General features: G+C 52.1%; 1 protein-coding gene across 6 annotated transcripts in view; it reads left to right on the top strand.

Annotated features, from left to right (window-relative positions):
* Nucleotides 1-236: 236 nt before the first annotated feature.
* BCL2L1 (BCL2 like 1) overlaps nt 237-13,632 on the top strand; it is a 49,100-nt gene continuing 35,704 nt past the window's right edge. Inside the window, exons 1-2 of one of the 6 annotated variants that reach the window (XM_029917138.1) lie at nt 237-336; nt 1,896-2,571. In XM_029917138.1, coding sequence (XP_029772998.1) covers nt 2,008-2,571 — 564 coding nt within the window. In that variant the 5' untranslated portion in view covers nt 237-336; nt 1,896-2,007. The other 5 variants (XM_029917137.1, XM_029917133.1, XM_029917134.1 and 2 more) reach the window with 5 other exon arrangements.

The following is a 13,632-nucleotide window of genomic DNA, read 5'->3' as shown; positions in this document are numbered from 1 at the left end:
TCCCAGACACAACGTTCTTAGTTATAACGCGGCGCTTTTTAGATATATAAACTCACAGATGGTTGACATTGACTAAATGAACGAACGCGCGGAAATGTGAATATAAAATTTGATTTTCTTTTTTTTTTTTTGCGTCTCCAGATTCCCCAGATCTGCCGCAAGGGGGCGCCCCTTCCCAGGTCTTGACGCCAGTCCTCAAGGCGCGCACTCCCTTTGCGTCTCGGGCTCGCGCGCGCTGCCGCGGCACCGGAAGTGACTGAGCTTGCAAGTTCCCCCGGTCTCTTCAGGGGAAACTGAGGCCGGTTCGTTCGGAAGACAGCGTGAGCCGTCAGCCAGGTAGGCCGGCCCGGGTCCGCAGCGCGGAACTTGGCCACGAAGAGCCCTCGCTTCTGGAAACTACCTGGCCGATGAAGGGGGGACGTGGCCCCCCACGGCTCGCGGGGCTCGCAGGTGAGAGCACCGCCTTCCCTGTGCGTGGCAGGCGCTGCGCCCAATGGGAGGCCTCGCCGTCCCGCTTCCGTGCCGACTGGCCTCGATGATTGGCTACGCCGGAGCCGGCCGCCGGGGGCGAGACCCCTCCTTCTTGAAAGGGCTAGGGGGCGCCCCTGAGGGAGAGCAGTTGCTAGGCAACGGGGCGGTGGCCCGGCGGGTACCCGGCCTAGCGCGCGGGAGAAGCCTCCAGGCCGCAGCCCACCGGCCCCGGGCTCCGGAGAGGTGCAGCCCCCGGCCCCCAAGCTCTCCCGGGGGCGCCAGGAAGCCACCTTGGGCCTGTCCTCAGGAAAACGTGGTCTCATTTGGGGGGGGGGGGGACTTCGAGCAGGCCTCAGTCCCTCTCCCTGACCCGAGGAGAGGCCCGGAGCCTCACCCTCAACCCCGTCTTTGTGCAGGGCGCCGGCGGCCATTGTGTCCGTGCGGGGAATGGAGGACCCGGCAATCCCCCACCACCGCCGCCACGTCCGGGGCCTTTGGGGAATTCAAAGAAAATCAGCGGTGTTTCTGGGGGGTCCCCGGCCGTCAGCCTCCCGGAAAGGCCCGGCTATGGCCTTTCCGAAGTCAGACCGCAGATCCGAGGCAGTTTCCCCCACCTCCTGTCTCTTCTCGAAACCTTGAACCCCATTGAGAAGTCCCTTCAGGGTTTCGGAAGCCTTACCCCGGGCTGGTACTTAAATAGAAACGACAACAACAACAAAAAACCTAAACCCCACACCAGCCACCTCCGGGAGAGTTCTCCTGGCTCCCAGTAGGAGGCGGAGAGCCAAGGGGCGTGCAAGAGCGAGGGGGCTGGGCTCCCGGGTGGCAGGAGGCCGCTGCCGAGTGGCCGCCCTCGATCCGGGCGATGGAGGAGGAAGCAAGCGAGGGGGCCGGTTCCTGAGCTTCGTAATTCCTGTGTCGCCTTCTGGGCTCCCAGCCTGCCAGGTCGCATGATCCCTCCGGCCGGAGCTCCTTTTCTTGCCAGCCGCCGTGAGGCCGGCTTAGTTGCCGGCATCCCGGCTGCCACCTCGTCTCCCGACCTATGTTACAAAAGATCTTCCGGGGGTTGCACCTGCCTGCGGTCGCCTGAGACGGATTTGAATGTAGGTGGTGCGGGGGTGGGGATTGGGGGGCAGACTGCCCGTGCGGGTGACTTTCTGAGGAAGGCATTTCGGAGAAAAGGGGGTGGCTGGGGTAAAAAAAAAAAAAAAAAAAAAAAAAAAAAAAAAAGCCTGTGCGATGATTCAGAAAGAACCGACTGGTGCTTTCAATTTGACTTCATTGAAGTCTCCTGGAAGCGAGACCCGGACCTTCCTAAGAGCCACAAAGAACCCAGTTCTGGTACCTCCGGGGGGAATGGGATATTGTAGGGTAAATGGTATGCATATTAATTTTTTTTCCTGAAGCTCTTTCTCTTCCATCAGAACCTCATCTTGGCTTTGGATCTCAGAAGAGAATCACTAAGCAGAGACCAGACTCAGTGAGTGAGCAGGTGTTTTGGACAATGGACTGGTCGAGCCCATCCCTATTATAAAAATGTCTCAGAGCAACCGGGAGCTGGTGGTCGACTTTCTCTCCTACAAGCTTTCCCAGAAAGGATACAGCTGGAGTCAGTTTAGCGATGTGGAAGAGAACAGAACTGAGGCCCCAGAAGGGACTGAATCAGAGATGGAGACCCCCAGTGCCGTCAATGGCAACCCATCCTGGCACTTGGCAGACAGCCCTGCGGTGAATGGAGCCACTGGCCACAGCAGCAGCTTGGACGCCCGGGAGGTGATCCCCATGGCAGCGGTGAAGCAGGCGCTGAGGGAGGCCGGGGATGAGTTTGAACTGAGGTACCGGCGGGCATTCAGCGACCTGACATCCCAGCTTCACATCACCCCAGGGACAGCGTATCAGAGTTTCGAGCAGGTAGTGAATGAACTCTTCCGGGATGGGGTGAACTGGGGTCGCATTGTGGCCTTTTTCTCCTTCGGTGGGGCACTGTGCGTGGAAAGCGTAGACAAGGAGATGCAGGTATTGGTGAGTCGGATCGCAACGTGGATGGCCACTTACCTGAACGACCACCTAGAGCCTTGGATCCAGGAGAACGGCGGCTGGGTAAGGACCACGCCCCTTGTGTGTCCCTTTTCCTTGGCTTCTGGTCAGAGAGATCCCTACCAGCCTCTCCCCTGCTTCTCGTTCTGTCATGCTGGGTGATTCTTGGAGATACTGTTTGTTAAGGAGACGTGACTGGCCTCCTTGCACCACAAGAGGTTAGCTGTTCTCAAATACAGATGACCTAGTTCTTGAAGGACTGGGCAGCTCTCATTCCCGTCACCCCTGTGGCCCCACTCTTTCATACTTGAGTTCCAGTTTCCCAGCAGAAGAAAACGGCCTGTGTGTTTATTTGGCCCCACATCTTTGCAAGTGGGAAGTGAGTCCAGTGCTCCCCTCAAATGCCTCATCCCAGGAAGGGCTAATGCACATAATGCCTGTGAGCCCCTCCATTCTTAACTCCCCCCAGGATGTCAGCCCTGTCCTGGGCTTCCCTCCCGCACATCAAGTTCCCTTTCTTTCAGAGTTTGCATACGTGTTCCTCTCCTCCAAGAACAGAGCATGGCCAGGCAGAAGTTCCCACTGGCTCGGATGGCCGAGGATTGTCAGATTTCAGGGCAGTGTGGGTAGTGCCAGTGGGCTGGCTGTGTTCGTGCTGCACCCCTTGCCCGTTTGCTCCAGAGTGTGTAACTTTCTGCATGGTTGGCCTGTCTGCTGAGCCCTTGCTGTGTCACGCGTGAAGCGCAGGGACTTTGCACCTCGCTGCCCAGGTCGGTTGGGGAGCTCTTGCTGTTCTGCCTATTGCTTTCCGGCCAGGGCCCCAGGGCCTCAGGGCCTCCGCGGAGCTCTGTGTGCCGGCACAGCACGAACCCGGTCTTTGGGGCACTGAGATTCAGTGATAGCCTTCGGGAACAAACTGACCTAGGCTCGAGTGCCAAGCCTGGTCACTTAGCCGGCGGTGTGACCCTGGGCAGGCCACTTTACCTTGAGCCTCAGTTTCTTCCACTAAAAAAACTGCGGTGAGCCCTCTTTGCCCTGCAGGATATTGTAGATCTTGGAGCTAAAGTGAGCATCGACTGGCACCAGCAGGTTTCTGTAGCAGTTGTTACTGGTTCCAGATGCACTTTCTGGGCCCCAGAGTCCTGCCCCCTCCTTTCTCAGGGAGGAAGAATTCCCTGGCCCATCACCACGTCAGGAGGAGGTCAGGTGCTAGGAGATCGTGGTGAGAGGTTCTTTGCCAGGGGTCATTGTAGGCAAGTTTTGCTCTTCCACAGTGAGATCAGTCCTAATTTCCTTGCTTATCTCCCTGCCTAGGCTAGATGCCGGGCTTATGAGAGGTATTTGGTCCCCTCAGAATACCCAGAAAACTGAGCTGGCTTTGGGAAATAAGTCATCTATTGAAGGAGCTGAGGTGGAAGGGGCCACGCACAGGGGACTCTGGAATGTCAAGCATGCAAATTATCCATAGGCTGGGCCTAGGGCGTGGCACTTGGGTTTACCTCTGAGCTGGAGACCTCCTGGTTTGCCCTGGAACCCTTCCCCCCGTCTTATTTCCCATCTCTTTGCAACTTCATTAACTCTTCCTGCTGCTAGTTCTTGTAAAATACAAAGGGGTCAAGTCAGTAGAGGTCAGATGACTGGGGTGGGGTGGGGCCGGGGGAGGTAAAGGTGGAGAGCTCACCAGCGGAGGCTGACCTGACTTGAAAGCCATTCTGTAAATGAACTCCCCAGGGGGATAAATGATTAAATAGTTCCTGTTGGTTTGTGTGATGACCTCGCCTCTTCCCTCCTGCTTTGATTCTCTTTGGGGGCAAATATTTGTTCAGCTGATTCCAGGAGGGATGGGATTCCAGCGCTTCAGACACACCCTCTGAGGCATCTCCTAGTAGACTTGGGCCTTCTGCCCACCTTGCCCGACTATTGTCTTTGGCTATTTGGTGCTGATACCAGGTGGGCTGTTGGCTGCTGTTAACAAAAGGCATTCTGGGAGAGGTGCCTGTTCCGTCGGCCAGCCTCTGCGGAGGGCTTCGTGGAGCAGGGACCTGCCAGTCCCCCAGTGTTGTACATGGAAAGAGGCCTCAGACCCAGCAGCATAGGGCAAGTTCATCAGATGGCCCCTGGATTGAAATTCCATCTTCTGTCTCTTTGCTCAAGGATTTTCAGAGCCCATTAGACAACATACCATATGTTACTTCCTCTTGGTGGACAGAGGGGTTGTGTGCAGAAGAGCAAGTTATGTCAGCACCATGTCTGGGCACCCATGCTCCCTGAGGCCAGGAGGTAAAGAATGTTCGACTGGGGATCCTATGGGTGGAAGCTGCCCGCCCATCCTGTTTGAGCTGCACAGACTGGCTACCACAGGGGCATCTCAGAACGTTCCTGGGGCTGTGGTGGATCCAGAGTGTAGGACTTACGGGCCATTACCACCTTGGGGTAGGCTCTCAATTTAGTATCCCTATGGGAAAGGGAAAGGAAACGAACCTTTGTGGAGTACTTCTTATGTATGAGACGTCGTGTTGGGTCTTTTATTTATGCAACCAAAATTTATTGAGCAGCTACCATGAGGCAGGCACTGTGCGAGGTGCCGACCATAAGCTGCACGTGGTATCCCCTCATGGCAATGGCCTGCTATTTCACCCACACAATAAGTTTCCGAGGTAGGTGGGCTTTATTCCCAGTTTACCTGTGAAGCTCCTGATGGCTAATGGACTGGCTCCAGGTATCCCTCAACCAGTTAAGTGACTGAGTGAGAATTTATACCTTGGTCAGCCTGAGCACTCCAGAGCTTGAAGTCTTTTCCATTCATATCAGGTTGTCCTAGGAGTAAGAACGTGACTCAGCCATCCTGGCATAGAAAGCCAGAGACATGGTAAGGCCAAACCAAACATGCCTGTGGAGGGACTCACTCTGGTCGGTGATGCTGACTCTGTTCAAGTAGCCGCAGGTAGAATAGCGCCTTTGTTGGCAGTAGCAGGTTCCCAAGGCTTGTGTGTGGCCCGATTCTGGCGCTGGTAAAACTCAAGGGGGCATCAAGGTTTTGCCCAGCCAGAGTGACCTTCTTGTTAGTTTTTTCATTGTCCTACCCTCTCAGGCTCTGCCAGTGGAGAAGCGTCACGTGCACGTGGGGAGAGGTGGCCTGCTTCAGATCCACCTACTTAATTGTGGGTGAGTTCCAAGGACTGGAATTTCAGTCATAGCCACACCACTGCCCTACTGGAGCCCCACGGCCAGGTGCCCAACCTGTTTGTGTCTCCATCCATCTCTCCCACCTGTAAAATAGAATAATGATAGTCCCCTGCAATAGCTTGACTCTTGTAAAGGATCTAGAACAAAAGCCCTTCTTGGGCTTTAATTGTAGGGTGAGAGAAACACCTTTTTTTAATGAGTGGGCGCTCTCGCTTAGAAAACTGAACTTTGGCCCCAGAGCGCTTCAAGAAACAAAGCCAGCTCCTGAGATAATCATCTAGATTGGAATATGATGTGGCCTTCCCTGTAGGAACAGAGTGTTTCTGGGACTTTCCAATGGGAATGTGGACAGTGTTAGGGTGAGGGCCCAGGTAGCCTAGGCCATTTTGGGATCGCTGTCCCTGGGAAACTCCTAAGCTTGATGGAAACACCACTGCTGAGAGCAGTGAACAGTGTGTGTGGAGAGATGAAACAAAATTTGGCCTTTCCCAGGTTGCATGGCTCTGTGGTCTTCTAGTTTCTATAGGTTTCTTCTTGCCTCTTCTGGCTTCTTTGGCATGGGTACATGCTTAGCTGAAGCACCTCAGTGACCTTTGCAGATCTCAGCAGCTGTTGGCAGTTCTGCGGTTTTCTTGGGGAAACCCCATTAGAAACCCCAAACGTGGAAATTTTTAGTAATCTCATTCAGGTCCCAAAGTGAGGTCGAAATGTCTCTGGGACTCCACCTCAAAACACCCAGCTCTTCTGGACGTACATTTGAGGTTGCTTTTAAAACTCTGTCACCATCACAGAATTTTCCAGACTTCCTGGGACTAATCTCCCCCATGGCCCCACGGAGCCCTTCAGCTTCTGCTAGAAAGTTACCCAGGTGGTTTTTCAGGGGGGGGTCTGGACAGAACCCAGAGGATTTTGTCTTTTGTGGGGGCAGTCAATCACATTTGTTTGGGCTGCCGGAAGCAGGGGTTGTCAGCTGTCCTTTCCCCAAAAGGGATCTGTCCTGAGGCCAGTGGGCTGCAGCAGTTTCAAGTACCCACAGCCTTCCGTCATGGGGCTTTCTTGCAGCAAACGTGGTCTTGTCTGGGTTTAGCATGGACAGATTTAGGGGTATTTCCCAGTGAGCTCTCCGACAGAAGCATAATCTCCTACTACCTTAATTAGCAGTCCCCTGTCCCCACCCCCAGTCTCCAACCTAATTCCACAGAGTCCTCCCTCGGGACTCCCTCTCTTTTCTTTGAAGGAGTCACTCTGCTCCTGGAGCCACTTCTCTTCTGTCCCTCTAGCCAACAGTCTGTCTTCCCCATTCCCAGTTGGCAGACCTGAGTCAGACAATCCCACTGGGTCTTTTTGTTTAGCCTGGGGGAGGAGAAGACTCAGGAGAATATGATCACCAGTTTCGAATATCTGGGAAGAGGGGCTGAGCCTTTTTTATTGCTCAGGTACCCAGCAGAACTCAAATAAATGAAAGAAAAATTAACAGTGATAGCATTAAATGAGTGTAAAGAAGACATTTTTAACGCGATCATATTTCTGCCAGATTTGGGTGTTCCCTGAAGGTCTGCTCTGCATCTTGTCCATACCTGTTTCCTCAGCACTGAGCAGAGGTCCTGGCCAAAGCGGGTGCCAAATTTCTGAAGAAACAGACAGTTATCAAACTAGAAACCAGAATAATAGTCATGGGACCTCCTTTACCTGATGGTTCAGTCATTGATTCAAACAGTATTTATTGAGCTTCTATGCACAGGCTGTCCTAGGTACTTGGGGGTACTGCCTTACTTGGGGGTAAAATGAAGTTTCTGTCCTTTTGAAGCTCACATTCTAGTGGGGAAAGCAGACAACAAATATGTAGTTACATCTACATAACATGTCGAATGAGAGTAAGCGCCATGAAGAAAATAATGCAGGTTGAGGTATAGGGCATGCCTAGCAAGGGAGGTGGGGCGGCAGTTTTAAGAGTGGTTAGGGGAGGCCTCACCAAAAGGTAATATTTGAACCAAAACCTGAAGAATGTGGCGGGAGAAGAAATAGCAAGAGGGAGAAGGTTGGGATTGAGGTGGGAGAAACGGCCAAAGGCCAGATTGCACAGGGCATCACAGGCCTTGGGGAGGACTTGGCCGTGGTTGAATGAGCGAGAGGCCAGGTGGAAGTTTGGAGCAGGGGTAAAGTGACCTGAATTCTGCAAGGGCTGCAGCCAGGAACCCAGTGATGAGGTTGGTGCAACTGCCAGGTTAGAAAGAATAGTGGTTTGGATCAGGAGATGGAGGTGGAAGTTGTAAGGAGGGACTAAGAGTATGGCCAAGATTGCACATGGCCTATTGATGGAAGCCACATTTTTTAACCCCTGGGAGGTCATTAAATCAAGGCTAAATAAGCTAGATGTTCTTCAGGGATAGTTCTTTCCAAATGTTGTATCCTGAATGGGCCTCCTCCATTCTAGCAGTATTTCTATCTGAAATATTGTCTGGGCTTAGAACCCAGCTCATCTACATCTAGCTGTGTGACCTTGAGCAAGCTCCTTGAAATCTCTCAACCTTGGGGCAAATAATACCTGCTTCATCAAGTCATGACAGAGATCTAATGAGGCATGCCCAAGATGTGTAGAGCCTGGCACATGTTGTTATCATAATTCTTATCATATTTGCCCCAGAACTCAAGTCAGAAACCCATTAACTTCCATTCTCATTTCTTGGACTCCGTGCCCCTCCAGCCCATTCTCAGGGCAGGCTCTCGGCTGTGTTTCTGTCGTGGCAGGAGACCATGTGTTTCTGTGCCGTGGTGGTCCCAGCACTGGTTGTAGACTCAGGATCCTTGGTCTCCTGTCATTCTGCTCTGACTCACCGTGGCCAACTTGCTGCACCCCCAGGCTCTAGTTTCCCCCGTATCTGTAGGATGGAGGGTTGAGGTGGACAGTCTAGGAATCCTGGTTGTCTTTGGCTTTAAGCCTTGTGGCCCATTCCACTATTAAGGCCTATCAGTGACGTTGGAGGATGGCTCTTGCCTATCAACAGCTACAGCAGTTGGACTGTAAAAAATTAAGTAATTCCAGTGTCGATGTAGGGTAATTTCTTACGACCCCACAATACTAACATTCTACATTTATGTAGCACTTTGCAACTTCGAAAGCCCTTTCATATCCACCTTGCCTTTTGGATGCTTAGAGCCACCCAGAGAGGTGAGCAGGGGAGAACATCAGTCTGAGGAAGGTGAAATGGCTTGCCCCAGGTAACATATCAGGAGAAAAATGCAAGGTTTGGATTTTTGGATCACTGGCCCACTTACTTGCTGTGTGACCTTGGACAAGTCTTTAAACTTGTAAGTGGCCGTAATAACAGTGCCTTGTTTTGAAGACTCCGTGAGTTAATCCATCTCTTAATGTTCTCAGAACAGCACAGCAAACAGCAGCCCCATCCTAGGGCTCCTTCTGGCTTCCCCTTTATTACATATTGATTTTTGTAAATAGTGTTTTTGCAGAAAGAAACTGCCTCTGGGACCTTCTGGTACTTGGTTTCATCCCTGATGAGGCTCTCAGGCCAAGCCGGAGCCTTACAGCTAGCTCCAAGCTACAGGACTTTTTGGGCAGACTCCAGAGCTCCCCTCGGAACTAGAGGTTTTTCTCTGGCTCTTCAGGAAATGCCATTGCAATGACTTCCACGGACTGCTTCCTGTCCCAGCCCTGCAGATTCCTGCTGGTGAGAGTATAGAAACTGGAAAGTAATGTCCCTAAAGACTCCCCCTCCCCACAGACTACTTTTTTTGGACGTGTCCCTCCCTTTCCTCCTGTCAGTTACTTTCTTTGCCCCCTCCCCCTTCACCCTTCACCTAGCCTCTCCAGCCCTTGGTTGACTCTTTTAAGACTTGAACATGCATTTCCACTGACTTCTGTCAGGCTGTCCCCCCACCTCCCCATTCTGGGGGCTGTCCAGAACTGGGTCTCTCTCCCAGGCTCCATCACTCCGTAGCAATTTCAGTCTGGGACTCCCCCTAGAGGGACATTAAGCCTGTCACTTGCAGTGCCTTGTGTCATCCATTAACCCTGAGTTCCCCCCAGAGGTCCCTGCCCCCCCCACCCCCAGGACGGAGACTCCTTAGAGAGATCTTAGAGTTTTGGCACATATAAATCCTGCCTCTTGGAGATTGATGACGGAGGATAGAGTGAATTGGAGCCAGCCCCTCCCCCCTTCACCTTTCAAGAGGAAGCTAGAAGGTTGAAAACCTTGTTGGACAACCATCTGAGGAATGGGAGCTAGCTTGGGAGGGGATTGGAACGCACTCAACTATGCCTCAGATCCTTTGTTCCGCTCTTGAAAGGGAAACATTCCCCTCCCTCCTCCCGGGCCACACACACGTGCCTTTGTTCCCCGGTCAGGCCAGGCAGAGCCAGGAACACAGTGTCCCTTCCAAGGAGCCTGACTTGTCTCCCCAGAGGCTGGCTTCCTGGTCAGCAGGATTGAGATTTTTGCTCTGGAACCTCCCCTCCCCCCGCCCCCAGCCTCCTGTCCTTTCCATGGAAGAGTCTTTCTCTCAGAGGCTGCAAACTTGCCTGCAGAGCTGTCCAGGGACTTCCCTGGAATCGCTCCACGGGATGCCCGCATCCCAGAATTACACAGTCCCTCCCTCTTATTCCACTTGGTGACGAGTATTATTGTTAACATTACTATTAATAGCACCTGACATTTATCAAGTGCTTACTCCATGCCAGGCATTGTTCAAAGTGCTTTATATGTATTTATTCCAGTCGCCTCGCAGCACTTTGAAGTTGGTACTATTATTAACCCTGTTTTACAAATGAGGAAACTGAGGTACAGAGAAGTTAAGCAACTTACACAAGGTTGCACAGTTTGTAAGTGGCAAAGCCTGGGGGAGTAGCTTTCAAGCTCCCACTTTTAAATACTCTGCCCCTCCCCCCACTGTACCAGCCTTTAGATGATGGTGGCCACTTGTGTGACAGGCCTTTTCCCAACATCATCTCTGTGCCGCTGCCCCAACAACTTTACCATTACAGGACACTGAGATTTGGAGGGTTTGATTAGCAGGAGGCAGAGTCAGGATTTGAAACCAAGACCATCATACTCCAAAGCCTGTGTTCTTTATTTCTACCCTTCTTAAAAGTCCTACAAGGTTATCTTCATTCTGTGGTTGAGAAAACTGAGGCTCAGAGAAACGTGACATGCCCTGGGCCTCATAAGCTAATGCCAGGGCATCCTGGGCTTCAAACTCGAGGTGACATTTTTCAACACTTTACTGCCTTAGCAGTCTATAGCATGATGATAGTAGCTTTATAAAAAAATGTTTTTAAATTTCTATTTATTTTTGAGAGAGACAGAGACAGAATGTGAGTGGGTTAGGAGCACAGAATCCGAAGCAGGCTCCAGGCTCTGAGCTGTCAGCACAGAGCCCGACGCGGGGCTCAAACTCAACGAGCTACAAGATCATGAGCTGAGTTGAAGTCAGACGCTCGACCGATTGAGCCACCCAGGCGCCCTTGTGACAGTAGCTTTTATGTGCATGCGAACGCTGTATGATTTACCAGCCCCCTTGTACACATCTTTTTACAGTGAGGTAGGTGAGGTGGGTATGTTTAGTCTCGCTTCGGGAAGGAAACTAAGGCAAGGAGGCTTGTCCCACCGTAAATGGCCGAGTCAGACTTATAAGTCTTTTTCTGGCTTTTAACTAAAGCCTGAATGTTATCTGTGATGCCTGCCTTCCCTAAGGCTGTTCATTGTTTGGAACAGTCCTTAGAGTTCTGTTTCATTTGTTGAGGCAGCAAATACTGATGAATGCTGTGTATGCGCTAAGTGCTGGGGATGCCGTGGGTACTGGGGTGAGTGGAGCGGGGTCCTCTCCCTCAGTGGTCTGTTTTCAGGCCCCACACCTGGGGCCTTGCTGGTATCCTTCTGCCATCTGCACCAGGCTGTATGTGCCATCCGTCTACCCCTTCCATTGCCAGACACAAGGCAAGGTTCGTTATAGTTAGTATGTACTGATCACCTGCCACACCCCCAGAGAGAAAACTCTGGACTCAGATTTGAAGCTCAGCTTGAGTCCTTGCTCTACTACCTAAGTACTAGGCCTTCAAATTCTCATCCTTAAATCTGAGAGAACAATACCAACCCTTCAGAGGAAGGAAGGCTTAAGCAAGAAAGTGAAATGTAAAAGTGCTTTTTAATAATAACAGATGGTGTGTGTTGAGTATTTGCTCTGTGCCAAGTGCTACGTTGATGCCCTTGACATAATCATCTTGTTTGGTCCTTACAACCATGTCATGATGGAGAATCCAGGGCTTCCAGAGGCTCTATAACAAGTCCACCCTGACATACCTTGTAGGAGGCTCGCCCTCAGATGTATCTGAGCCTACCCTCAAGCCACTGCGTCGTTGCTTCTTTGCAGGTCCGGACTGGCTTATTTTACCCTGCGTTCCTGGCACAGAGCCTGAGGTTGAGTAAGGGCTTGGCCAGCATCTGCTCAATGAACATGGAGGGTTATTATTAGATGCAGGTTAGGTGACAAAAATGTCTCTGTCCCTAAGGAAGCAAACTCATTTGCAGCAGGAGGGATGGACCCAGACCACTTGGTGAAGGGCTCCAGGCAAACTGTGCCAAATCTGTGGTGTTGTTTCCAGAAGCAGAAGAGGACAGACCCACTGGCTGTATCCCATGGATGCCCTGGAACTCTGCCAAACCGGTCCACTTCCACCATCAGCTATTCAGTGGCTGACTTGGTCGAGAGGCCTCCACTCTCAGGCTGCATCATCAGTATGCGCCTCCTCCCTTGCCAACCACACTGCCCAGCTGGACCCTCTCCTACACCACTAATGGAAAGTGTCGGAAAGGGGAACGAGCACTAAAGGCTTGAACAATAGCTTTCTCAGCAGTGTAGCTTTGTGCAGTGCAATTCACACTGAACCCTCAGTTTCCCCATCTGTAAAGGGAAGATAAGAATCATCCCTCAATGGATGAAGACAATAATAGTAATCTCTTTCTCATAGGCTTGCTGGGTTTCTTCAGCCTGGATCACTCTTCTCCTAGATCTGATCAGGGCTGTCATCTTACCATTTAAGTCTCAACCTAAATTATCACCTCTTGAGAAGCCGCCCATGTTTGCATGGTTACTGTCAGTTTCCAGTAAAGTCTAAGTCCCCTAGAGTGCAGGAGTTTCATCTCAGTTTTTCCTTCATCCCCAGCATCTAGCAGAGTGCTTGGCATGTAGGAGACACTCAGCACATATTCGTTAAATAAGCTAGAGACCCCATAGCCCACCCAGCGCAGTGCCCGACACAGTACGCTCAGTCAGTGTTAGGCATCATTACTACCCATTAGGAAGATGTGGACCATAAAGGCTTTCGGTAGGTGGAAGGAATGTGACATGGGCAGCTTCGGTGGGTAAGAACCCCTCGGGCAGGTCTGGAGGGTAGAAAGTGTACGATGTGTTGGGGAGGCAGTGAGCAGGCAGACTGGCTGAAGAGGGTCTGGGTTGTCAATAAAGCTAGTCAGGGAGGAGGGAGTGGTGACTGACGGCAGAAGCTTCCGGGCAGAGGGATGGCGCTGGTTGACAGTACAGGTGGGCCCAACAGGGAGAGGCCCAGCACCGGAGGGATGCAGTCAGGTCTTGAGTAACCCCTGGAAAAGAGAGTCTCTTGCCAGCTGGGGCACAGCAGGGAAAACTGCAGGGAGATAAAAGCCAGAGGCACCTGCGACCTGTGGCTCAGGTAGGCTGCCCTGGTTGTTATTTTGGGGCTCTGGGGCAGGTGCGTATTCAAAGGCTTGATTGAAGCCTTTTGGCCACTCTTGTCTCAGTAGGGTAAACATCACCTGTCTCCTGCCACCTGTGGCAACAATGCCAGGAAGGTACCCTGGCAAGGCCTGAAGGGGCCCAACTTTCTTGCTGCCCTCCTGGAGCAAGAACTACCCACCAGGACATGCCATTCCTTCCCTGTCCTACAGG

The sequence above is a fragment of the Suricata suricatta genome, chromosome 12, assembly GCF_006229205.1.
Source record: "Suricata suricatta isolate VVHF042 chromosome 12, meerkat_22Aug2017_6uvM2_HiC, whole genome shotgun sequence".
NCBI lineage: Eukaryota > Metazoa > Chordata > Mammalia > Carnivora > Herpestidae > Suricata > Suricata suricatta.
The sequence above is the reverse complement of the archived record's forward strand: the minus strand, read 5'-3'. Positions and strand labels throughout refer to the sequence as shown.